At 54.6% G+C, this 25,353-nt stretch overlaps 1 protein-coding gene across 6 annotated transcripts in view; it reads right to left on the bottom strand.

Annotated features, from left to right (window-relative positions):
- Window positions 1–901: 901 nt before the first annotated feature.
- PAX5 (paired box 5) overlaps window positions 902–25,353 on the bottom strand; it is a 190,425-nt gene continuing 165,973 nt past the window's right edge. For 2 of the 6 annotated variants that reach the window (XM_027616734.2, XM_027616736.2), the window contains 2 exons: window positions 13,756–13,842; window positions 902–4,597 (listed from right to left, as the gene is read on the bottom strand). In XM_027616734.2, coding sequence (XP_027472535.1) covers window positions 4,293–4,597; window positions 13,756–13,842 — 392 coding nt within the window. In that variant the 3' untranslated portion in view covers window positions 902–4,292. Of the gene's footprint in view, window positions 7,517–13,755; window positions 13,843–25,353 lie in introns of all 6 variants that reach the window. The other 4 variants (XM_027616737.2, XM_027616739.2, XM_027616738.2 and 1 more) reach the window with 2 other exon arrangements.

Raw genomic sequence — 25,353 nt, 5'->3', positions numbered from 1 at the left:
TGTTGAATGAATTAATGAGGTGGGTGTTACTGATCATTTTGTAGCTAATGAAGTGGAGTGACAGAACTCACCAAGGTTCTCCAGCTATTGAGTATCAGAGCTAGGTGTCCAATCCAGGGCGGGGCTCCACCCGGCCCTGCAGGCTGCCGGCTTGCCCGTCCGGGACCCCTCCTGCCCTGCCCAGGCCATGGTCCGATACCGCACCACACTGCTGGACTTGCATGGATCTGTTTGGCCCCGATTCCTTCGGGGGAGCCAATAAAATTCCCCACGGCCCCATGTGGCTTTGTCAAAGTTGTCAGAAACCTGAAGTTGTAAGGACAAACGACATCAAATTCTTTTTCTGAACTTAAAAAATTACTTTTATTTTAGGAACCAATAAAATTATGGCAAATATTTACAAATAATTATCTCACATAAAGGTTACATAAAATCAATTCTTCACAAGTAACAGTCACTCATGAAAAGACACACAGATATTAAAACTACGCCAATCTTATTGCAAGTTTCTCCAACTAATCTAAAATAAAAGTGTTGCAATCAACCATTTAACTTAGAATAAAACCACGAATTTCAGGTTTGACGAGAAAAGAAAGTAAAAAATTAAACCAAAATCCCACCCCTGTTTTCTCCCAAGTCCCACCCCCAGCCCCTGCCCTCCTCCCAACAAAAGAAAAATATGTCGGACATCTTTGGCAAATTGGCACTGCTGTAATTACATTCAAATATTATTACACACAAAAGCAACACACATCACTAAGAAAAAAAAACCACCAATATTTCAAGTCAGTTATTTTCTACTAGAAAAAAAAATACAAAACATACACGTTTTTAAGAAGCATTTGTTTTCAATCTGTTGGAGACAGATCATCTCCCACTTTCAAAGGCAATTCAATTGTGGTTTTTTTTTTTTTTTGTCGGGGTTTTTTTTTTTGTAGTTTTTTTTTTTTTTTACAAGTAAGTGTTTATGCAGGCATCACAAACTTTGGTGGATACAGTAGATATGTATTTCTTTGATGCTGGAAGGTCATTCCCTAAGACAAAGTCAACTGTCTCAAAGAATGAGAAGCTAAAGAGTTCCACTTGCAATGTAATCTGCATTTATTTCTATAAATACTCAATGTCCAAAGGCCACTAGAGGGTGAAGAACCAGGGCAGCATCTGCCAGCAAGAGTCAGGGCAAAACCCAAATCAGATTTCCACCCTCGGCCCAGACTTGGAAGCCCAGCAGTGGGGGGCAACCAGGGGGCCCCCACTGCCCACTCTATCCCACACTGAGCTGGTGGCGTGGGGCCAAGGGATGGGCCTGCCTCTTCCTGAGCCCCAGGATGGACTGCTGCCAGGTCTGCTCACCATCTCTGACCAAAGGTGAGGAGAGCAGGCAAGAATCGGCATGAGGAGACTCAGCACTATGTCTGAGTTTCAAGTACGTCTGAGATGCAGGGGTGTGCATGTGTGTGCATGTACACACTCACATGCACACATATGGAGGGGAAGGCCTGATTCAGAGGCTCTGAGTTTTGTGGGGCATTTCCAAAAGACTCAGGACTTATTTATTTTTAGCTTTATAGCAATTAATTGGCTATTGATTGGTTGGAATGTTCAACTCTCCATTTCCTCAAATACAATAAAATAGTTTCATTAAAATGTATTCATGCTTGAAAATAAGGGAGCCATTAAGTCGTTTCCTTTCTGTTCCACTCCAAGGGAAATGCACCGATTGTAAATCAAAAATCCATCATCCCAAATCACTTGTTCTTAATGGTGCTTTTAGGGAAGATGAGGGACGTGGCCTTATGCGTGGTGATTTTAGGGATGAGGGTGGCCCAGTGGCCATAGTTGCAGGATTGGGTGGGCCTGTGGTTGGGGTGGGTGAGGCGCAGCTTGACCTCCTCCAGCCAGGCCTTAGAGTCGGGCAAGGGGGCCCCTGACTCCCGATCTGCCCCACCCCCTGCTGGTTCGCATGCTTCCTTCCCCAGCCGTGCTCAGCGCTGTCTAAAGCTGAAAGGTGGGATTCCTGCCCCCCCTTGTCCTGCCCACAGGCCAAATACACTACCTGAGACCAACTCCCTTTTAGAATTCATTACGGTTTCCTCAATAAATAGCTGCATTTTCTCCTGCCGCTTAGGGGTCTAAGATGTGGGAAGGAGAATATCTAGACTTACTGCATGGTGGTTACATTTACCCCCAACTCAGACATGGGCTAAAGGGGACCCCTGGGAACACATGGACTCAAACTCTGGACTGGCAGGGACATGATCCTGAGGTCTCCTTTGATCCTGGGATGGGGGGTGGCCCAGGAACGGGATCCCCGTGTCGAGAAATCACAGCAAAGGAAAGAGAGTCTGGTGGCTGGCTGCTCCTGGTAAGCAGCCCATGTCTGAGAAGCTGCAGACCCTTCCTCAAGAGAGCAGGCAGGCCAGGGACTTGCTTCCAGTCCTCTGCGGCAGCCCCTCGGGACCTGGCCGCCACTCCGGAGCGCAGCCGCGAGCTGACAGTGGGGAAGTGCGGATCAACACTGCGGCTCTGTGACTCCACCATGAATATGCAAGAGGGAATCCTGAGGTAAGGGGTCATCAGGGGACAAGGGCCTGAAGGGGCTGCTGGGAGGTGGGGCAGACTGCAGGCTAGGAGTCATGGCCTGACTGTCCAACTTTCTGATAATGTTTTTGTTACCTTTTAAGAAATGCACTTGCCTTGGACCTCTCTGAGGCCAGAAGAACTAAAGGAATGAATTCTCCAGGAGCATCGATGTGCTTGCCTGGAAGCCATCAGAGGCAGGCTCCTAGGTGGGTGACAGGGCCATGGCCGCAAAGCCAGCTTCTTTAGCAGCGGGGTCACCCAGTAACTGGTCTAGCCCAGAGTGCTGTGGGGGTGCACCCGCTCCAGCCTGGGCCTGGCCTATGCAGGGACTTGGATTTTCCTCTACCCTCAGGGCAGCTGCGTCTCAGACATATCTTGTTTCTAGGTATTTGTCAGGAGTGCTTGGTTTGATTTTAAGATTTGCTCCCCATGGCTTGGAGCTAAAGTCTAGCTGAAATGTCATCCAGAAAGGGGAGGGGGGGAAGCTGGTGCCAGAGGCTGCCAAAGGCAGGGCAGTTGCTCTGGGCTCTGACTTCTCATAAAGGGATTTCACCCCTCAGTGCCCCGTGGCCACATCTGGGGCACTTCCCCCGCACACATGAAAAAACCCCAGTGGCACTGGACTCTCAGAGCCAGCAGTCCCTCTACCTCCAGCACCCCCAACTGTTCTATCCCACCCACCGTCAAAGCCCAAACGGTCCAAGAGCCCAGGGCGAGGAGGGAAGGGGTAAGGACTGGGGATGCCTTACCCAGTGACTGGCCTAACAAGTCGAAGCTCATCTCCCATCTCTCTGGGTTCCCATCTTCAATGAAGGGTAAGGAGGTGAAGAAAGGGAGCACTGGCCAAAAATTGGGGGTCATGAGCTAGGAGCCAGTGGGTCAAATGTGGCCCACAAACATATTCTTTTGGCTGGAAGGGCATTTAAAAAGCTTTCACATTTCAGTGCCACTGGATGGGGCCAGCCCTCTGGTTGTCTGGGGTCCCACACCCCCATGCCACCTCACACCCTGCTTGAGTGGCAAGGTCACCTGCCTGGCCCAGGAAGCAGCAGTTCAGGGCCCTGGAGATTGTGATCTGCGTTTCCCAGGCCTGTGGCCGCCCACAGGGCCCCGGCTGGGGGATGCCTACATGTTGCCACAGACAGGTCTGGAGTCTGAGCCACAGTGAGGAGACATCTCATAAACCCCAGGACCTTAGACCCTCGGAGTCAGAGGCAGGCTCACACCCAGGCCCCGCCAAGGCTGCGGGTGTAGTCTTGGACGGGTGCTGATCCCCTCGGAGTCTCAGGACCCAGCAGGGAAGAAGCATGAATGAAACCTCAGAAGCACTGATGTGAATGAATCTGAGCAAAGACTTTGCAGGTTTGGTGTTAATGGGAATCAAGGCAGACCAGCAAAGCCACCAAGCCTCAGGCCATTTGGTCAGGCCAGCCTCTGGGTCCCTGTTCGTTGTTTCCTCGTGGGTCTAGGGGGTTTCTAGGGGACTGAAGGGTATGTCTAAGCCATATGCTCCCATGACAAGAGCACAATTCTGTGGAGAGAGAATGGGGCCCAGAGATCTGAGAATTCAGCTCACCTCTGTCTTGCCATGCAAGCCCCAAATCTCAGTTTTCCCATCTGTAAAATGGGCATTGTGATCTTTGCCCCAGGGAATGGTCAAGGATTGCAAAGCACCATACAAATGTGAGTTATAAAAGGGCTAACCCTAACTAAGGCGCCTTGAGAAAGGGAGGTTGGATTTGATATGTCATCAGATTTTTCAGGGCTGGAACTAGACTAATGGTATGAAACTTTTTCATAAAATCCACAAGGTCCTTTCCAAAAGTCAGAGCCAGAACATAGGGCTGAAGGCCTGTGGAGGAGTACCCTAGGCCTCCAGCCACAATGCTGGTGAAAGCCCTGGCCTTGTGTTGTCCGTTCAGAATTCTCTGGCATTCACTCAGCAGCTTGTGTCCTTTGGAACCTCTCTCTCCAGGCTCACAGGCAGTTCCACCAGCAGTGCGCAGACTCTGAGCTGGGGAGAGCAGGTACTTGTGTGAGAACATATGTGTACATCCGTGTGCTCTTGTGCTTCTGCCTGGCAGCCCAGGAATCAAGGGGTTGTCTAATAAATACAGATGCAATCTGAACACGAGCAGAGCCTCAGGAGAGAGAGGAAAGGCATGGAGGGAGCTCATCACAGCAAGAGAAGGAACAGAATGGGGCCAGCTGGGCTTTGATGAGGAAGGACAGTGTGTGCTTTAGGCAGTTGGTTCAGGGAAAGCTGACTTCCCAATAGCCTGAGACCACGAGGAGGGACAAGGACCAAAGGTGTGGGTGTAAGAGGCCAAAGGCCTCATCTGCAAACCTCTGAGCCCACCACTTCCTGCAGCAGGGAAGGAGGGAGGGAAGGAGGAAAGGAGAGGCCAGCTCCCGTACCTTCTCCTACCTTGCCTGGCAGGTGGAGGCTGGAGCTGGTTCATCCTGTTCCTGGAGGTGGGCTCTGCCCCCAGCTGCCTCCCTTCTTTGCCCAGCAAGTTCCAAGGTGGTGGGTGTGCCTGCAGTGAGCTCCCTGGCCCCACTTCTGCCTTGGATGGCTGGGCTTCCTTGTCAGTTCTAACAGCCCGGGACACTCCATCTGTGGCAGTGGGCCCAGAACGATCTCTCACTGCCCTCGCTGTCAACTTTCCCCCCCCGGGGATGGAAGGATCACCTTGTGCCAGGGGTTGGGAGGCTGAATCCCAGCCCGCCTCTGCCAGTCAATGCCTGGGGACTCCACCAGGTTGAGCCCATTTCCTCTTCTCTCCCACCACCTTGTAGGATGTTGGGGAGAAAACACTTGGTGGTGGCCAGAGGAGGTCTGTTCTATTTCCCTGTGTTGTCCCAGGCTTCCCCAAGCTGGGCCTCAGTTTCCCCCGAGGCGAGCTGGACTAGATTGTCCTCAAGGCTTATTTCCATCCCTCTGGGTGTTCTTATTTCCCATTTGGTCCAAATAGATACCCATCCCATAGGCTTGCTCAGAAGTAGAAGACCTGCCCCCAGATGACCCAGTTACGAGTCTGTTCCCCATCCTGGGAAAAAGGAAGGCAAGGAGAGAGCTGGAGGATGACCTTGCAGGTGACCCTGCTATACCAAGGCAACCGAGGCTCAGAGACATGAAGGTCTTGTCTGAGGTCCCACGGCAAGGAAGCAGTGTGGCCAGGACAAGACCTCTCAGGCCCAATAACCTCAAGTCCAGGCCCTGCTCTGCTCTAGCTCTTTGCCAACTTGGTGACATGCAAACATCGGGGATGCAAACGTCTGTCACATGAAATGGCAAAGTCCATGGTCATCAGTGTAATTCAGTCCAGGTTGGGACAGGGCCTCCACCTTGCTGTTCTGAGTGGGCAAAAGAGAGACTACTGAAGGAACTGAGGCCCCAGGCGAAGAGATGGTGGCCCCTGGCACCCCTATTTCAGAACCACTCCCAGTTCACACGCCAGTTCCTCACTGCTCATCTTGTTCCTCTCCCAGAAGACCTTCCTCTGTCCCCCGCATCCTCCCAGGTGGTTTGTTCTGACCACTCCAGCCTCCAGTGAGTTCTCCAAGCCCCCCTCCAGGCTCCTGGGGCCCTTGGCCATGGCCCTGGCCACTACAACCCCTTGCATCAATAGGTATATACCCACTGTGCAAAGTTAGGCATCTGCTCCCATCCCAGCACCTCTTATTTCCAGCTGCATACTAGGCTCCACGAGGATAGGGAGGGGCTGATCAGAAAGTTCTGGCTGACTGCTCTAGGTGTTTGTGGTCCTCAGTGCAAGAATGTCCTTTTTGTTAATTATTGTCTACGTGGCAGGAACAGGCTTGCCCAGAATCCACTTTCTGGCATCCTGGAGGGTGGGAGAAATGTCCATGGTGGGTGTCCAGTGTGATATGAGCCTGGGCACGCCTCAGAAAACACATCCCAGTGCAGTTCAGTGGTTCCAGGGGCTTGGGAGTCCCTGCCTTGGGCTATGGTCTTCTGGGTCCTGTCCAGCCCCAGCATTTCAAAGTCCACAATGCAGTCAGCACCTTCGACAGCATCTTTAGAATCATAGCTGAGCAATCTCCCAGACAGTCCTTTGTTCTCTTTGAGTCCTTTGATATGGAAAAGAGCTTTGCACCCTGCACTGGGCCCAGGAAAATGGAGTCAGGAAGCCAGGGCATCTCTCCAGTGTGTTTCTCCTGAGGAGGGGTCTCAGGGGGCAAGCTTGAAGCATAACCAGCCCAATGAGACTCCTAGTCCAGATGTTAAAGAAGTAGCAATGAGCAGGAGGCTGGGACCTGAGGTGGGCATCCTTAGTCTCGAGGACAACTGCAAGCCCACCTGTGGGGGGGGGGCAGCCAAGACAGAGGGGATGCTCTGCACACAGGTCTAAGATGTCCTGTGACACATTGGGAATACTGGATGCATAATGGGTGGGCAGTCTGCTCAGTTGGACCCTCACACCCACCAAAAGCAAGAAGGTATTTACACGGGTGTTGTTGAAGTGACAAAAACAAGCTCTCCTTCCCAGGCCTGGGGCAAGAAGACAGGTGGATGGTCAGACAGCTGGGGACCGGCAGGCTAGGCTGGGGCTACAGTTGTCTGCAGAGTAGTCTGTGGCTTTGCAGACACCCAGTTGCTGTTGGGAGAAGCACACTGATTGACTTAGAAATGTGTGTGTCTAGAAGTCCAACAGCCTTACCATAGAACCCCAGTTCCCTGGCAGGAAAAGGTTGGGAGGGAGTTTCAGGCGAGAGAGGATTGCTGGGGGATGGTCTCATTGGGCCCCTCTGGCTGTCTTCGGAGGGGCTGAGAGGCTATCGCCCTCAGTGATATGTGTTGCAAGTGCTTGGCGCCCGCCTGGCTCCGAGGGTCAGTGACGATCGTAGGCAGTGGCGGCTGCAGGCGGGGCGGCTCCTCGGGCCGCGGCGCTGTAATAGTATGGGGAGCCTGGGAGAGACAGAAAAGGGCACGGAGGTTCGAGGGTGACCTTGTGCCTGCCACCCCATACATGGGGTCCCCTTTCCACCAGGGTCCCCCTCCTCCTCCCCTTCCTCCCAGGCCACCAAGATCTCTGTCCCAGTCTGTTCCCCAAATTGCAAACCTAATCAGGGTGGCTTCCTGCTCACAAGATTTCAAGGCCTCCTCCCCACCTGGAGCTGGGGTAGGCAGACTGGGGCCCTCGGCTGAAATCCTCCCTGCTGCCCGTTTCAGTCAATAACGTCGTACTGGAACTCAGCCTTGCCCTTGTGCTGTCTGTGGGTGCTCTCACGCTACTATAGCAGAGCTAAACACTGCAGCTGAGACCACATGGCCTGCGCAGCCCCAAATATTTACCATCCAGCCCTTGGTAGAGCGAGTTTGCCAACTTCTGACCTAGAGGGTGAAAAGCCATCACTTCTTAGTTCGCCCTGTGGATACTTCGTGACCTAGCTCTGCCCACCTCTCGGGATGTCCCCCCGCCCGCCCCACACCACGCACATACCACACTCCCGTGAACTCGGACCCCGCAGAGGTCTCAAGGGTACCCTCACGCTAACAGCAACCACCCGCGGAGAAGCACTTCTTCGGCCTCGCACCGCTCTCTTTCCCGTGTTGTCTCATCTCCGCCTCCAGGGCAGGGGAGTCAGCCCACTTCATCCCCCTCTCGGGCCTCTCTGCCTCTTCCTCCGCTCCTTCCTGCAGACCCCCCAGCCCCTGCCCTGAGCTCACCCTGCTCTGCAGCCTGGACCAGGGGCTCCAATCACCTCTTTTACTGCGTCTCCCCCTGCCCCGCCCCACCCCTGGACAGAGAGCCCCACACAGGCAGGGGCTGGGCCCTGCTCTTCCCCGTGTCTGCCGTCAGTCCCCAGTCTGTAGCCCGGCACGTGGCACGTGCTCACAGCCAGGCTGGATGAGTAAATCACAGCAGCACTGAGTAAACAAACAATAGCGGAGACCCCTGCCCATTCACTCATTTCTTTTCTGGCCCTACTGGGGACAGCAAGGGGCAATAATCACAACCCTCATAGACCAATGTTCAGAGTCTGCAGGGGGATTAGAGCTCTGAGAAAAGAGCTCTGGGGAATGCAAGATGAGTCTGGCAGAGTCAGGTTTCCTGGAGGATGTGGGTTGGGCTGGGTTTGAAGGATAGGAAGAGACAGACATGGGGAGCCTGAGGTATGGGAGACCATGGGAGAAGGGCAAGGTGGAGTCCTGCGGCCTGTGACCTCCAGACAGAGCCAGGGTGAGAGCCAAGCTGGGTTCCTCCCACTGTCTCAAGGCTTCATTCTGGGACTACCTGCTTCGGACGAGGCCTCCAGGAGGCCTACGCTGTGCCAGAACTCCTCCCCAGGGATGAAAGAGTCTGGGGGGCTCAGGGAGACCAGCAGATTCTCAGAACCACAAAGCTTAGAGATGCTAGGCCATTGCCTCCCTTTACAGGTGAGGAAACGAGGCTCAACAAACCAACACCAAGTGCCCAAAGCCACAGGGCCTCTCAGTGCCAGAGCCTGGCCTGCATTCAGGACTCTTCCCACCACAGTGCAGTCTACCCAACGCTGGGGGGCTGTGTTTGTCCAGGTGGACAGCAGTGGGGGCCCTGGTAGCCACTAGACCATGCATCTCTTGGGGTGGGAATAGTGAGCTGCTTAATTCCCTGGGGGAGTGGACTCATATTTATTCGTGATTCTCCCAGATACCATAACTGAGCACCAAGGCCTGGACTCTATCACTCTTGGCTGAGTGACCTTGAACAAGTGGCTTCTGAGTCTGTTTTCTCATCTGTAAAAGGGGGTCACAATGGGGCCATATGAGGGCACCCTGAGACAAGGATGTGAAAGTGCTTTGGAAATTGACACTTTTCTAAGCCACTTACAGCTATTCACGCTTTCCATTTCCAAAACAATTGCGCCAGGTAGGAACTAGAATCGTCCCCATGTAGCAGATGAGGAAGCTGAGGCACAGAGAGACTAAGTAGCTTCCCCAAGATCACACAGCTAGTATGTAATCTAGAGGGCAGGATGGGGGAGGCACTTTAGCACGTGCCACTAGCCCTCCAAACCCAGTCCCAATGAACAGACACACTACTTCCTCCCTTGTCCCCTCCCGCCCCTGCCCCCAGGAGGGAGTATGACTCAGGCAGCAATGACAATGGAGGAGGAGCGGGAAATGCCTTGCTGTGCTGTTCCAGAGGCAGAGACACCAATCCCATGCCTAAGTCTTCACAGAGATGGCTTTCTCTGCTGCCTCCTCTGTCACCTTCCCAGTTGGAGCCCTGGGTCAGAGATGCCTGTCAGCCAGCCTCCTCTGCTCTTTTCTTCTGGGGTGGGGACAGCATTAGGACAGTCACCCACAGAGAATCTGCAGTACCAGCCCTGCATCCTGCCTTCAGATGAGCCCAGGAGAGAGGAATGTGTGTGTGTCTGTGGTGGGGACATCCCTGCAGGCCTGGGCATGGCACAGGAGCGGGAAAACCGCAGGGACTGCCCTCACAAAGGGGCCTCCGGGGGCAGCAAATAGAAGTAAGGCTCCTGGGCCAATCCCAGCTCAGCCCTCCGAGTTCCCAACAGGCCACCTCTCACCCGCACACCCCCCCCCCCCCCCCCCCCCCGGCTCTGACTCACTCCCCTTCCAAAGCCTAATCTCTTGGCCAGCCTGTCCCGAAAAATCAAAAATGCTTGCATTTACCGTGAGAAATGAACACATCACCGTACAAAGCACTCTGTCTGGTGCCTGTTAGACCTCCATCTAGAATAAACTTGTCCTTTTCTTCTGTCATTTTTTCCTAATTCACAGTATCATCAATTTGCTTCTTGACACAGTCATTCCAGGCTCCTGCTCACTCCTCATCCCCTTAGAGCGGCCACGGGCACACCCTTTCTAATCCTAATTGACCACCGCTTTCTTCCCCATCCCTCCTGCCTCTGTGCCCTCCCAGCCTGTTCGCTGGGCCTGGCTGGGCCTTGTGTGCACAACGTGCAGGCCGCTCCGGCAGAGGAGGCTCAGGGGGAGGGGAGTTCTCCTGAGAAGTCAATGTGCAGCCTCACCAGGGCAGCATTGCCCAGCCTGGCTTGGCGGTGTTTCTGTGAAGGGGACTTCAACCACGCTGGCTGGGGTGCGGGCACTGCATGTGAGCACACGGGGGGGGGGGGGAGAGAGAGAGAGAGAGTGTGTGTGTGTGTGTGTGTGTAGGGTCTCACCTGTTTCTGCAGCTCCCACTGATCTAGCAGGAGCACCAAGGAGCCTCAGAGCAGCTTTCCCCACCCCTGGTACCTTCCCGAGAGATAATCAGTCTGCCTCTTTGGTCCAGTGGGATTCTTGTAGCTAACGGCCTGAAGACACTCTGGGTAAAGGGCAGTCTGGTAGGTGTGATGGGCCTGGAACTTATTTGCAAGACTATGGCACAGTGAGCCTGGCATCTCACTCATCTTCAAGAAAGTGGGATCACTGCTTATTCAGAGCTGTGGGCCTCAGGAGAGTGTCATATTCAGCTCTTGCCTGAACGAAGCTGCCAGTGGTAATTATCCTCATCTTACACCCGAGGCAACTGAGGCCCCAATTGGGGGATGACCTGTGGTTCCCCAGGTTACAGACTTTGGAAGTGCAGGGGCCATTTCTCGTGTTTGTAACTGCCCAACATTGTTTTCGACTTTTCCTGTGTTTGCAGGGTTTCCTGTGGTGGGAGGCCCGCCTCTTTGAATGAACTCGTTCTCCCATTCCGCTGGCTGCTAGGGCACAAGTGTGTCCCCTGGGCTCTGCCTGTTAGAGCCTCCTGCATGCGACTTGGATTGGGAAGGGGGCAGCAGGAGGAAGTGGGTAGGCTAGGATGGCAGAGACGCCCAGCTCCTGGGGGGCGGGGCCAAGCTCTCCCGCACCCTGGCCAGAGTGGCAGCAGAGAGCCGAGAGCCAACTGGCACCAGCAGGAGGGCTCCGGCAGCGCTGGTGGTGTGGCTGGGTGATGTTCCCGGCCCTGTGTCCCACACCTGCCTCTTTGGTCCTCCTGGAGATTCTGGAAGCCTGTAATATCCCTTAATAAACTGGTTTTCTGCTTCAGCCAGCCAGAGTGGATTCTGTGGTTTGCAACAGAAAGTCTGGCAGATAAATAGAATAACAACCTGGCTTTCAAAAATTGATCAGAGCTGTTCTCATCACATACATGGTCGGAGTATTTGGGCCCCTCAAGACTTCTGTGGAGGGATGAGGCCTCTTTTCCTGGCTGTTCAGACTCGACTGGTCAGGGAGAGTAAGAGTGCCACATCATACCCTGGGGTCAGGGCAATCTGAGTTTGAGTCCTCATTCTGCCACCTGCATGCTGTGTGACCTCAGGTAAGTTAATAACCCTTCCTGAGTCTCACTGTCTCCATCTGTATAATAGAGAGAACAGCTGTTGATAAAGTAAGGTAACCCACATGAAGAGTTTTGCCCAGCGCTCACACAATGAGCAGGTACTAGTCTAGATGGACAGAGTTCCTCTTCTCCGTACCAGCTCTGGTCTCCTCTCAAGGCACTGAGCACCCTCCCAGCACGGACAGCCTTGCCTGGGGCTCCCTCACTCCCAGCCTGGAGGCTCCCTGAGACAGAGTCCACATCTTTCCATACCAGGCACACAGCCCACGCCTAATACCCAGGGATGTGAACTGCCTTCACTCCAGCTGAACAGCAAAGGCCCCAGATGCCGCCTAGCCCCACCCTCCCTTTGCCACCTGCTCAGGCTCCAGACCCAGCACTCTGCCCCTACCCCTCTGAAAGACTCTGGTTCAAGGAGACTATGATTAGCCTTTGCCTCCTAGGGCTGACAGCTGGGCCACCTCAGAGACCAGGACCTCTCAGAGGGGCTGTTTTCAGGAAAAGCATTAGGTAAGTGGAGACGTGGTCCAATACTTAGAATTGATTTTTACCATAACCAAAAAAGTCCACAGATCAGCCCCTCCAGGAGGCCACAGGTAGTATGATCCTAGTCTTCTATAAAATGAAATCTCCAGGCATAGGGACCTGGAGTACTAACTGGCATCGTTCTTTATTGTACCAGCAAGTTTTGCATGACACGCCAGAATGCTCGGGGCAGCTGGGGGCAGCTTGAGACCCAAGTGCACAGAAGGGTGGTAGCCAGGAAGGGATGGTGTCTCTGTCACGTTGTCTGCCTTAGTCACCTAATCACAGACCCATGACCTGGCAACTTGAGTCTGAAGGGACCACGTTCTTGCTTTTCTGGTGAAGTCTGTTTCCCAGTCCTAAAATAAATTCCGAATCCAGGAATTAATAGGCTCCTACTTAAGCTGGCCTTGTTAAACTGGACAGACAAGCCTGGGTGGTCTCTGAGCCTTTCCCAACCTGTGTAGGAATTCCTCAGCTGACTGCTAGGGCAGGATCCGTGTGCAGGCTCATTGGCTAGCTCTGCCCCCAGGTGGTGAGTGACATCTGTGAGCCCTGGGCCCCTGCTTCATGCTCCAGAACCTTCAGCTCCTGTTATCACTCACCAGCTGGTTTCATGTCAGTTCATTTCAACAAAACAAAAGGTTCTCCTTGGCCTTTTGAGGGCTGAGTTATCCCTGCTTGGTCTTTGGAGTGGCCCAAATATCTTTGATGATGTACACAGATCAGGCTGGCCCCAACAATGGATAATATGCCAGCCTGAGGCCTGGGTAGAGGTTGGGTCCCCGCTGAGCTGGGAATGGCAAGACGCAGAAGGCCTTCAGGCACAGAACCATCAACTTTCCAATGGAGCTCTGCTGATGTCCACGGCAGGCATCACTAATCAATCACTAAGCCTCAGAGTCCTTATCAAGACAGGTAGCCGCTACCAATCAATCCAAGTTGGCTCTTGCCAACTTGCTGCCTCCTTGTTGCCTCTTAGAGATTTCTCACTGGAAGATTCAATGATTCTTAAGAAATATGTTACTCCCAGGCAGGCACTTTTCCTACACTCCCCCTATTCCTTCAATGCCCCTTTTTCTCTGTTTCCCTTCTCTGCCATTTTCCCTTATCCACCAAAACATCTGGGGGAGGGATGAGGGCTTGAGCGGAGCTGGCGTGGTGTTTCCTGTCCGAGGCTCCCATCACAACTCCCGGATAGCAGGTACCTGAGGCAAGCTACCCACCCCCACTCAGGGACTATACCTCAGGCTGTCAAGGGGCCCTGGCCCAAAGAGGGGCCCTAATGGGGCAGCTGATGGCCCAGGGGCCCGACAGGGCCTCCACCAGTACTCACCGAGCAGCCCCGGGTTGGGGAACCTCCAGGAGTCGTTGTACGAGGGATACTGAGGGTGGCTGTAGGGGCTCCCAGAAAACTCACTCCCTGCATGTGGTGGGCGGGGAGAGAAACAGGAACCAAATGTCAGGTCAGGTTTGGAAAATGCCAGTGGTGTTTGCTTCTCATAATCAGTAAAGGCAAGTCTGGCCCACGTCCTTAATCAAGTGGATGGCTAACACCAGCCTCGTATTTCCCCCTGTAACATTTTTCTTAGCAGAGGAAGTGAATCCCAGCCTCCAACATGCATACCATGAAACTACCGTGTGCCAGGTGTTCCCTGGGGTTATTGGACCATTTTACAGGTGAGAAAACTGATGCCCAGGGTCTCTCACAAAATGGCCTTGATCCAAGTTCAAAGTGGCACCCGGCCTGGCTCTCAGCCCTGACTGAGGCACTCCAGTGCCCCAGTGTGGTTTCAATTCCACTGCCCATGTGTTTCCTGAGTGGCTCTGAACTGAGAAGCCAAAGGTGACCTCAGCTCTAGTCTGGCCCTCTGTGTTGTGACTCCAGAGGGGCCTGCTCCCGGGGGCCTGGGAGCATGGGTCTAACGGGGAGGGTGAGACAGATGCTCACGACCCAGGAGAAGGCAGATGGCACTTTGCTGAGATGAAGGGAGGCCAGAGGGCTGGGGAGCACAGCAGAGCACAGAAGGTCGGGGACTTCCAGGCATTGGGAGGGGGGCCGCTGTTTGCGGCTGGGGTGCTCAGGCAGAAACCAGGAGCCGGGCCAGGGTAAGGGCAGCGTTGGGGAAAGGCACAGTAGGACCTGAGGATGGCTCGGTCTGGCCCAGCTGCTCCTGGGGCCCTGCTCCTTGTGTCTGGCACTTCCCTGTGCTCTTTCTGCAGCCCCAGGAGGGCCTGTTTACCACCAGGCAGTGATAGGAAAGGAGCTCAGAATTCCTGCCTTCAAACCTTGCTGCCTTGGCCCTGCAGCAGGAAGGACCCTGCCTGTCTCCTCCCTGTGGCTGGGATTCCCAGAGCGCCTGGTTTGGGCCGGACCCTGGTTGTGTTGGTAGCTGGCTGGTGAGTGGCCCTGTAGGCCCCTGGTTACAGAGCAGGTGGGCCCCTCCCTGGCAGTGGTGATGGGAGTTACACAGCCCCAGGAGACCACCCGCAGCCCTGACGTACTTCCATGGATTCCTCTCAAGGGTGCCAAAGGGTAGGAGCCTCCAGAAGGACCAACCAGAAGGCAGGACCTGGAGCACTGCTCTTGCCCCAGCATCCGGGCCCCAGATGTAGGGTCCCTGGGGCTCCACCAGGTAGGGCAAGAACAATAAAGGAGGCCTGAGGGGCCAGCCGCTCCCACCCCCTGGGCCCAGCTGGCCTCCTCCCCATTTCTACAGCCAACCACAGGCAGAGTGTGCATGCTTGTGTGTGCGCGCGCGCGCGCGCACACACACCACACACACACACACACACACACACACGCTTCTCCTCAGGCCTCTCTGGGGGCCACTCCCAGCCTGACAGGCTGAGCCTTCCAATTCTCTGTTTTTTATGCCTCAGTGGTCAGGGTGTCAGGTTCCGGCGGCGGGAGGGAGAGCGTGGTGACAGTGCTGGGCCGCAGCAGCCCAGCCTCCGCATATCCATCAGTGCCTCCCCCTCCTAGGGGACAGGGAGAGGGATCAGAGAGACCGAGGAGCCTGGGGAAGGGGGACAGCTGCCCTCCCCTCAGGGCTCCAGGCTGCCCCATCAGAGGCACTTCCTGACAGCGCTGTGCCTGGACCCAGGGCACCAAGGCTGTGCTGGCAAAGGCCGTCTCTGCTCCTCCGTCTAGCAACATCATGCTTGTCTGCCAGGCTCAGCTCCAAGGCCACCTCTTCCGGGAAGCCTCCTTGATCTCCAGCCCCCGGAAGTGCAGGTCCTGGGTCCATTCAGCTGGAGTTAACCGTGTCTGTGTTATCCACCCTACACCTTCCACCACCACCTGGTCCCCAAGCTGGCTCTCTGATACCTCTTTCTCTGGGAAGCCCCCCTTCAGGTGCCCTCCGTTTCCTGCAGCATCCCACAGCACCTACATGGGAGTCCCCTGTGACGTGGGAGTGTCTGCCCTGCGGGTCTGGGTCTGAGTCCTCTCTGCGCCTGTGCGCCCCCCACCCCCGCCCCCGCGCTCCCCCTGTAATGCCCCATCCACAGCAGACGGTCGGTGTTCGTGGATGGCCGGCAGCTTGCCTGCCTCTGATGCACGACGCTGCCGCACATATGTGTGCACGGCTCTCTTCCTCACCTCCTCCTAGGCTTTGCTCCAATTTCATCTCCAAACCACTGAATTTAAGATGGAAACCCCTTCCACCCCAACCTTTCCTGCTTTATTTTTTTCCATAGAACTGATCACGACCCAACATCTCTTGTTTTTGTGCTTATCTTGTTAATTCTGCCTCCTCTAGTACGATGGAAGCTCCATGGGGGCAGGGAGTTCTGTCAAATTCACGTCTCCATCCCAAGGTCTAGTACAGGGCCTGGAATCTAGCAGGCACTGAAAACTTTTGTTGAATGAATGAACAGGTACACCTCAGTGAACCAGGGACACGGATGATGGCTCCCACTACTTCTGCTATTGGTACTGAGAGCCAGGGGTGTATTGAGCACCTGCTGCATGCCAGGATTCAAACCAGTTTATATGATCCACTGGTGGGTTCCACTCACAACACCACCCTGCTCCTTGGTGGAAGATGAGAATCCCCAGGAACACCTCCCCCCCCCCCCGCCCCGCCGCTGGTGTGCTGAGTGGGGACTTTATGGGCATCCTTAGCCAGCCCTGTTCTATGAGATGCCCTGGGAGAGTGAGCATTCAGGGTAAGGGGAGCTTCAGCACCTCGGGGCATGAGGCTGACCTGTGCGGGCAGTCCGGCCGCCTGCTGGACACTCTGGAATGCTGATTATCTGAAGTGCCACACAGAAAGCTAGTGTAGAGAGTCCTTGGCACATGAGATGTGGGGAGGCCCATCGTCAAATACCGAGGAAGCTGCCTGTCTAGAGACCTGGCCTAGCCTGACCCCAGAGGTGGCCAGGAAGCAGCAGACTGCCTAGGTTCAAGCCCACAGGTCACCACTGAGCCCAGCGGTCCTCAGTCAGTTTGGCACAGAGGCTGGGAGCAAGGTCTCTGGAACCAGACTGCCTGGATTTAATTCCCGAGTCTGCCTCTTCCTAAGTCTGTGACCTTGGGCGGATCATTCAGCCTCTCTGTGCCTCAGTATCCTCCTCAGTAAAGTAGGAGCAATTAATAGATCGCACTGCATGTGATCACTGTGAAGACTGAACAGGTGATACACCCAGTGCCTGGCACACAGCGAATGCTCAGCAAATGTCGGTCATGACAATGACCTGATCCTATTCACCAAAGCCTCCCTGGCATCCAGCATCTCATTTAACCCTCCTGACAATCCTATGACGCTCACAAGATGGGTGTAACTGTCTGCATTTTCTATGTGAGGAAATGGAGGCTCAGGAAGGTGGGAGGACTCTGAGGCTGGCCGCGCACCTGCCCGCCCAGGGCCTTCTGCCTTCCCATCTTAGGCCTCTGTCTCTTTTTTTAAAAAGGCCCTTCTTGTCAGCAGAGCTTGAATTTCACTTCTCAGGGGCCGTGATGCTTCTAGCAAGGAAGGAGGCCCTGTCCTCGGGGGCTCAGCGGGTCCCACCTGCTGTTGGCTCCTCCGGGCCTGGAGGCTCCAATCTCCTGCTTCATCTCCCCTGCTTAAATTCACCACACTCATGACACCTGAGGAACATTCACCTTCTTTCCTTCACACCTTACAATAGCTGCTTAGAAGAGTGAATCCTGTCCGACCAAGCGGAAGTGGGGGGAAGCACTGGGGGCACTTTCTGGGGTGCCAGGGAGCATGCGAGCCAGGAAGGGAGAGGATCTCCCAGGCACAAGCAAAGGTCTGGGGTGGGACTGGTCCGAGTGTGACCCCCTGCGTGGCGGGGTCATCGTGAGGCCCAGCAGAGAGGCAAGCCCCAGAGCAGAACTGGGTGGGGCAAGAACATGACGCTTTTCTCCCATGAGAGCTGGGACCCAGGGGAGACTAGGCAGTGCCAGGATCTGGGGGAGAAGCTGGAGAAGGGGAGCCTGCGGTCAGGGAAACCAGCCAGGTGACTGCCGCCACAGTCCAAGCCTGGGAGACAACGCAGTACCGCTGGCTGGCCAGACACAAAGATCACACGATAAACACCTCCCAGAAGGGAGCCGCGCTGGAGGTGAGCAGCGCCATAACGTGTAAACGGTGGCATCACCATGGTGCACGCCGGAAACTAATGGAACATTGTGTTTCAGCGGCACTCACAGACAAAGATGAATTAAATAAGTCAGCACCTTCTCTTCTGACTGCCCAGCACAAAGGACAACAGGGGCCCCTTGTTTCTTTCCACTAACCGACCCATACTTTTGGCATCTCTCAAAAATACCAACCCCCTAAACTGGGCAAACTGTTCTTGATGCATTAATAGAAAAGTTTCTGTGAGGCAGATTGGGGTGCCAGCCCAGCCTAGACGGCTGTCAGTCAGTGGACAGTGAGACCGTCATCTGGTCTCACTGTCCACAGACAGCACATGGGCCCTCCTCAGAGACAGCTCCTGGGCGTCTGGAGTTGGTCACATATAAGCCCCTAGGAACTCTCACCAACAAAACCTGTCATCCATCCCCAGCCTCTTGGGAGGGAGCAGTCCCGAGGGGAAACCAGGACTGCAGTGAGAACAGACTCGGAGTCAGCACTGCAGGGTGGGCCCCCCCCTCCCCATATGATGCTGTGGGAGCAGAAAGCAGGGAGGGGTCAGGGAAGGCTGCGGGCATTCCTGTGGAAGGGCTGGGCAGGGGTAGGCGCTGCACTCAGCCCTCCGCCTACTGGCTGTGCGGCCTTGGGTAAGTGATTGAACCTCTCTGGGCAGAGTATCTTCATCTTGAACATGGGCCTACATTATAGGATTGGTGAGAGGGGAGGCCAGGTAATGTTACTCCAAGAAGAGCACTCCCCTCTCCCCATACCCAGGACGCAGAGGAAGCAGGAGAGAGGCGGAGGAAGAAGCGCCCCTTCTAGAAACCAAGAAGGCCCTGAAACGGATTGTACCACTGTCACTGAGTTCTCGCATATGCAAAAGAAAGCCCCTACCGGGCTTAGGGGTGGAGTTCAGAGACCCAAGCGCTGTGCATAAGAAAGGCCCTGTATCCTGGGAGGTTCTGTTACCGGAGGAGAAAAGGGCAGATGCAGGAGCTGTTAACAAGCCACCGTGTGGGGAGGGGAGGGGGTGAGGAACGTTTAAGTGGTTGTCTAGATTCCCATTTTAAGTTGTCCCTCCTGGGGTCTGTAACCACCGTCTCCGCCAGCCACCATCCCAGACACATTCGGTAAAGCCGACTCGATTGGTGCTTTCTTCCTACATGAGAATCAGAGGTGGCCGAGGGCGGTGTCTGGGTGGCCAGTGGGCCTGAGATGAAAGCATGTGGCCCAAGAGCAACAGAGATCACAGAGCCTGAGCACTGGGTGATGTAGGGAGCCTGAGCCCGAGGGTGTGAAAGGGAGCCTCGCCCGGAAACGTGGCAGAAATCTAGGGGAGGAGATAGGGCTTTTCCACGAGGCAGGGAATAAAGGGTTTGAGTCCGGCTTACTTGATCTCATGGTGCCAGAAGATACCAGCTGGCTCTGGTGGGCTCTCTGCACCGGGGAAAGCAGTGGTAGGGCCCGAGGGGCAACTGCATGAGCAAAAGCCAGGGGGTGGGACCAGGCAGCTGGGACATGACGGGACTTTGTGGCACAGGAGGCAGACTACCCCGTCCTTGGCCTGAGAACAGAGGGCTGGCCCCCTGGCAGGCTCCTGTCCAGGGCCACACCCACAGGTGAGCTCCACCCTTCACTCCTGCCCCGAGCCGTCTACCCGGGAGATGACAGAATGACCTTTGAAGTCAGACTCCAAGACCCGTGGACCAGGCCACACTCTGCCACTCGTAGGCTGGGTAGCCTTGGGCACATGAATTTACCTCTTGAGCCTCAGTTTTCTTGTCTGTAAAATGGAAGGAAGAAAAAAATCTCTACTCCTGAAGCTTGTGAAGATCACATGACTTAGCAGTTACAGATCTTTGCAAATCCTGGTGTGGGGAGGACTTGGTGCCTTCTCATCACTGATGGTAGAGAAAACTCCGTCATTCCTGCTCCCAGCCCAGACCCTCTGACCACAGCCCTGACTGCTGACAGAGGTCCCTGACACACAAATCGAAAGTCCTTCCAAAGCTGCTAAAACAGAATAAAGCTGAGGAATGTATGTTCTTTCCTCGAAGACTGAGAAAGAAAGCAGAGGCTTAAGAAATTTAGGATAAATGGTGGGTTTCCCCAGAACACTGCTATCTTCCAAAGATACAAGAACGAGTGGTGAAGATCAGTGAATTCACTAGAAAGGACTGATTAAAATGAAAAGTTTTTTTATTTTAAGGCAGCTTTCCTGGAGATTCCAGGGCCAAGAAAATTGTCAGAAATCAGAGATGTTTTCTTTCTCCTTTGCTAAAAGCTCAGAGATGGCAAGAAAGTCGAAGTTTCCTAAAATTCTCAGAAGTGACAGGTAAACCGGCTCAGTGTAGCTCTTAATTAACCCAAAACGACACCTGCCAGATGATGGGGATTTGCAGAGCTCGCCGGGGGCCGACCCCATCTGCAGATGGTGGGCTCCCACCTCTGCTCGAGACCTTGGCCGGCTGTAATTAACATACGGAAAGTCTTTCAAAGTGACTTTCTATTTCCCAGCCAAGTTCTATTTCTGAAGGATTGAAGCTGGGCTTTGAGAGCAAAGCTTTGCGGAGGAGGAAGGAAAGATGTGAAAAGGCCAGCCCCTCCCCGTGGTCCTGGACAGCCCTGTGACGTACCACGCCCCCGAGTCAGCGGGTACTCTGCATGGCCGTCTATAGCTAGAGAGAGGACACCTGCTTTCAAATGTATACACGTTAGGTATGATTGCATATATATTACTATTTTAGGTGTTGGATGTATAACATACACGTATATACACGCACACATGCAGACAGACATATGCGTGTATACACAAGTGTACACACGGATGTGCGTCGGGGGAGGTGTGTGCACACACACCGGATCCTGGGGCTCTGTCAAAGCCTCTGAGTGACTTCAGAGATTCGAACAAGGGGCCTCAAATGGCTTCTGGCACTAACACTCTCCCCTTTCCTCCCCTCACTGCACCCACCCCCAGACGGGCCCCCTGGAAGGCCGCCGCTTCTCAACCTCCCTCTCTCCAGAGGAAGACCTCCGTGGGCTCCCAACAGGGAGACGAAAACCCGAACAGACTCAGTAAAGGTCAGTCCTGTCAGCCGGGACAGCCTGGCACCCAGCATCGATCCATTCCTGGGAAAAACCTCTTCTCTCACCAGCTCAAACCAGCCACGAAGGCCTTCAGAAAAACAGAGAGGAGAAAAACCGAGAGAGAGGGCAAGAGTGAGGGAGCGAATGCAGAATGTGTCTCCTGTTTCTGCTTCTCGAGAGAGCCGTGGGCCTCGCAGTTGGACGGAGGGGCTGGGTGAGCCCTCACGAGACCACTGGCCCGCCTTGAGGCAGTTGCGTGACCATGGTGGACCTCAACTTGGTCCCCTGTAGATAGGAGCCTGTTGTGCCTTTAGCCAAATTCCTGCTGTCTGCAACCACGGGAACCTGAACGCAAGGACGCTTTGGGGAACCCAAGGGAAACAACACTACCGTCGCATCTTCAGCACCTCCACCGTGGGCTGTGGGACCCATGACAGACCCCACCAGCTGGCTCCATCAGAGGCAAGAACTGGGGCCTTCGAGCCACATGGGGCCAATCAAAACATATTGATCGTCAGCCCCGTGTTTTCAAGGGGCAAGGGTGTCATCGGCCACAAGCGAGTTGCAACTACTGTCTTGTCCCCGGAGGCTGACTTCCCATCTTCCTGTACCAGACTGGCCCCTGTAGATATGTCTCCGTTGGAGACCCCTGACTATGCCATGGCCCCTTTGAGCCGTTCCGGTTCTGTTTTAATCTACTCTCCTGCTGTGGTATTATCCCAAAGTTCTGGTCCAATGCCCTCATCTACGCACACAATGGACAAGACAACGTGCAAAGTGCAAATGGCTCTCACAGCCTCACTGGGTGCAAGACAACGCCTGCCTTGTGTGTATGGGTGTGCGGCACGGCAGTCCCGGTCTCTGGTGTGCCTCCCCCGGGGGGGGCCCACACGCAGCACAGCTGTGAGAAACAAGCCTGCGAGGCAGTGACCAGAAGCCCCCTTGTGCCATTCAAGGACCCACAGGGTCTGGTCCCAGCGAGCTTCTGAGCCACACCTCCCACGGCCTCCCTGCTCCAAAGGCCATCAGTCATGCCCCGCATGCCCCATGGGGCCCCTCTCCATCCACTCATGCAGTGTCCTTCATCTGAAATGCCACCTTCCTCTTCCTCCTCATGTCCAATCTCCCAACTTGTCAAGACCCAGCTCAAATACTGCTTTCTGGACTGCTCGTCCCAGCTAGGAGCATTCCCCCACCTTCCCCTGAGCCCTCAGTCCCATGGCCCAGGCCCCTGCTCAGACTCAGGGGTAGTTGTAACCCCTATCTCCATTCCTCTGTTGCTGAGTCTGGCTCCTCCTCGAGGGCGGGAACCAAGACGGGTCACCACGTGTGGTGGACAGCTCGTGACAACCTCGGCTGCCCCCCGCGCTGGGGCCCAGCCACAGCACACAGGCTCGCTGAGTGAGCATGGCTTGGCCAGCCCCTTTCAGTGTCAGACCGAAACGGCTCACGAGATCATGCTGGAAAAGCATTCCTAAAACTCTGGCTCTCGATCTTTGGTAGAAGCATGAGACAGAGAGACAGAGAAAGGCAGCAAAACACACTGAGAAGGGAAGGGCCACGTTTGTTGCAAGGGCTAGGGTGCGGGCCCTGCAGGGGGAAAGGAGCGCTGCACGGGCTCTCCTGAGGGACCGGGCCCCCTCCAGGCCTTGCCAGGCCTCTCTGACACACAGCCACAGCACCAAGCCTGGCTCACTGCAAAAGAGTTTAAGTTTCGTCATTGTGGTTTTGCTTTTGTGTTCTTAAAAGGCCAAAGCAAAACCCGCTGATAGTTATAGCTCAGAAGAGAGCATGACCAAACTGCATTCCTTGGGGCCGCAGCTGGGATGGATAAGTGGGAAGGGTTGTTTTTTCCTTACCACCCACGTGGCCATCAGAAAATGCTCAGTCTGGAAACCTGAAGGTTTTGCTTGAGAGACCTTGCCAGAAGCCCCCAGTCCATGATCTAGACTGTTAGGCTCCTGATTCCACACAGTTCAGTTGGAATAACACTGAACTGGACTCCCAAGAGAATCGAGCTCCCACACCTATGATGGATTTTGGTAAATCTACTCAGTTCAGCATTCACAGGGGCCCTACTCCATTCAGAGCTCTGGGCTAGGCCCCCCGAGTGGGTCTCAGGCTCCGGATCTCCAGGAACTCCCTGCATCTATGGGGTTCTTAGACCCAGAACTAGAGATTTGGGTGCAAGAAAAGGGTGAGGCAGGTTTGGAAGCAGGGAGGAAGTTAGAATTTATTCTAGCTGGGGTATCCAGAAGGGCTTCTTGTAGGAAATGGCTGAGCTGTGTGCCTCAGTGAATGTTCAAGCTTCATCATTTAGCGGGTTCCAGGGGCCTGTCCCTGTGCCCCTCCGGTCAGCCCTGGCTGCCTTCAGAAGAGTCCAGGCGTGCTGCCCCTGTTGCCAGGGAGGGTAGCCTGCGGACGAGGTTCGTCTCTGGCCCCTCCCAAACAGGAGGCCAGTTTAGCAGGACATAGTGTGTCCTGGCCTGGGACAGGCCACAGACCCCAACGACGCAACGGCTAACCTAGCACACTGCCAGATAAACCCAGAAACTCTTTAGCAGCTCGGAACCATGTCATGATTTTTGCAAGTAATTGTAAAGCAGCGACCTGATGCTCTGCACAGGCAGCGGCGAGGGGATGGGGAGCCCGGGGGCTTGTGGCCAGTCAGTCCCTGATTAAGCCTCTCAGTAACGGAGTCAAGTGGCCTCAGAGAAGTCACTTTAGCTCTCCGAACCTGAGGTCCTCATGTACAACGTGGTATTACAACACTTGCAGGAATCAATGATACTGATGCATTTCGAAGTCCTTTGTGAATCAAAAAGTGTTCTACAAATGTGAGGGGCTATTCAGTGCTTGACTCAGTCCTTGACACACAGCACATGCTCTGTGCGATTGCTGAAAAAGTGGATGCACTTGGGCTTGTTTTTAATGAAAATTGTATTTCTAGGTAGCTTCCTCTTATTTCAACAAGTGCCCCAAATGCTTGATTGTAGAGAAAGCCTTAACTTAGGAGTTTGGCCCCTGATCTCATTCTGTCTCTACCATGGTGTGACCTCAAACATGTCTCTTTCAGGTTCACATGGCCTCAGTTTCCCCAGATGGACAATGGTGGGGGGGGAGTAGGCAAGATTGGGTTCCAATCTTTCTGTCACTAAATACTTTTTCATCCCGGACTCCTGTCTAAAGGACCCTTTGCTTGCTTAAATGATGAGTCTAATGCCATGCCTCTTTAAAGTATTCTATGAGGCCCTTTTGGGGGCAAATCGACCATTTCCACCAGGCTGACTATAAAGCCCTTCTTATTGGCTCCCAGCCTCAAAAGGGGCTCCAGCCTCCTCCAGCTCGGGGGCCCTCTAGCCTCTGGGCACATTCCCAGAGCCTTCAGGGACTCTGCCTCTCAGCCCAAAGTCAGCCCAAAGCTGACTTACTTTTCTGTGGCCTAGACCTTGGCCTGTCCCTCAGAGCAGCCAGGGGTCCTCCTCGGAAGAAATCGCCTCCCCCTGACTGGGCCCAGCTCAGTGCAGAGGCCTGAGCATCCTGCCGCTGACTAATGAGAGGGAGGTGGTGGTGTCATACCTTGCTGGGAAGTCACAGTGCTAGTCCCGACCTGAGCCGCCTGCCATCAAATTTTAATGCTGCTGCTGACATATTTATGGAATGCCTCACCAAGTGTTTGCGAGGACACCAGACAAGATTTACCTTCACAATTACTACCACGATGCGCAGGCTTTGCTGTGTGCTGAGAACTCCATAGCACAGAGGCCCTGAGCACCAGTGCGCCCCGAGGAATCCGCTCAATTCTGTGCACCTTCCCTACCTCCAGCACGCGGGGCCTGGGGCCTGGGGTGGCAGAGATGAATCAGACACGGTCCCTGCCCACCGAGAGCCCACAGTCTGCGGGAGGGGGCAGCGCACACATAAATTACATGGATGCTGGGTGGCTGGGGACCCATGTGGGGATACAGGTAGAGAGGCAGGTGAGGCTGAAGAGGGGGAAGGGAGTTATTTCTCTCTCAGAGTCAGGGTTAAGAACGAAGCCAAAGACTGGGGCTCTGAGGGGCCATTCAGCTGCTTCACCTCTTCCGGTTGCTTCTCTGCTGGGAAGGGCTCCCCGGGCTCACTCTTATCTCTCCCCTATACTGGCCTCCAGACTCCACAGCCTCCCCCTCCAGTACCTGCGCCCCCCAGCTCCTCACCCTTCCTCACTGTGCCAACACACGCCTTTCTCCTTAAGCCGTATTGCTTTCCCAGAGCAG

This window comes from Zalophus californianus, chromosome 13, assembly GCF_009762305.2.
Source record: "Zalophus californianus isolate mZalCal1 chromosome 13, mZalCal1.pri.v2, whole genome shotgun sequence".
Taxonomy (NCBI): Eukaryota; Metazoa; Chordata; class Mammalia; order Carnivora; family Otariidae; genus Zalophus; species Zalophus californianus.
Note: the sequence above shows the minus strand (reverse complement) of the source record. Positions and strands in the feature narration are given on the sequence as shown.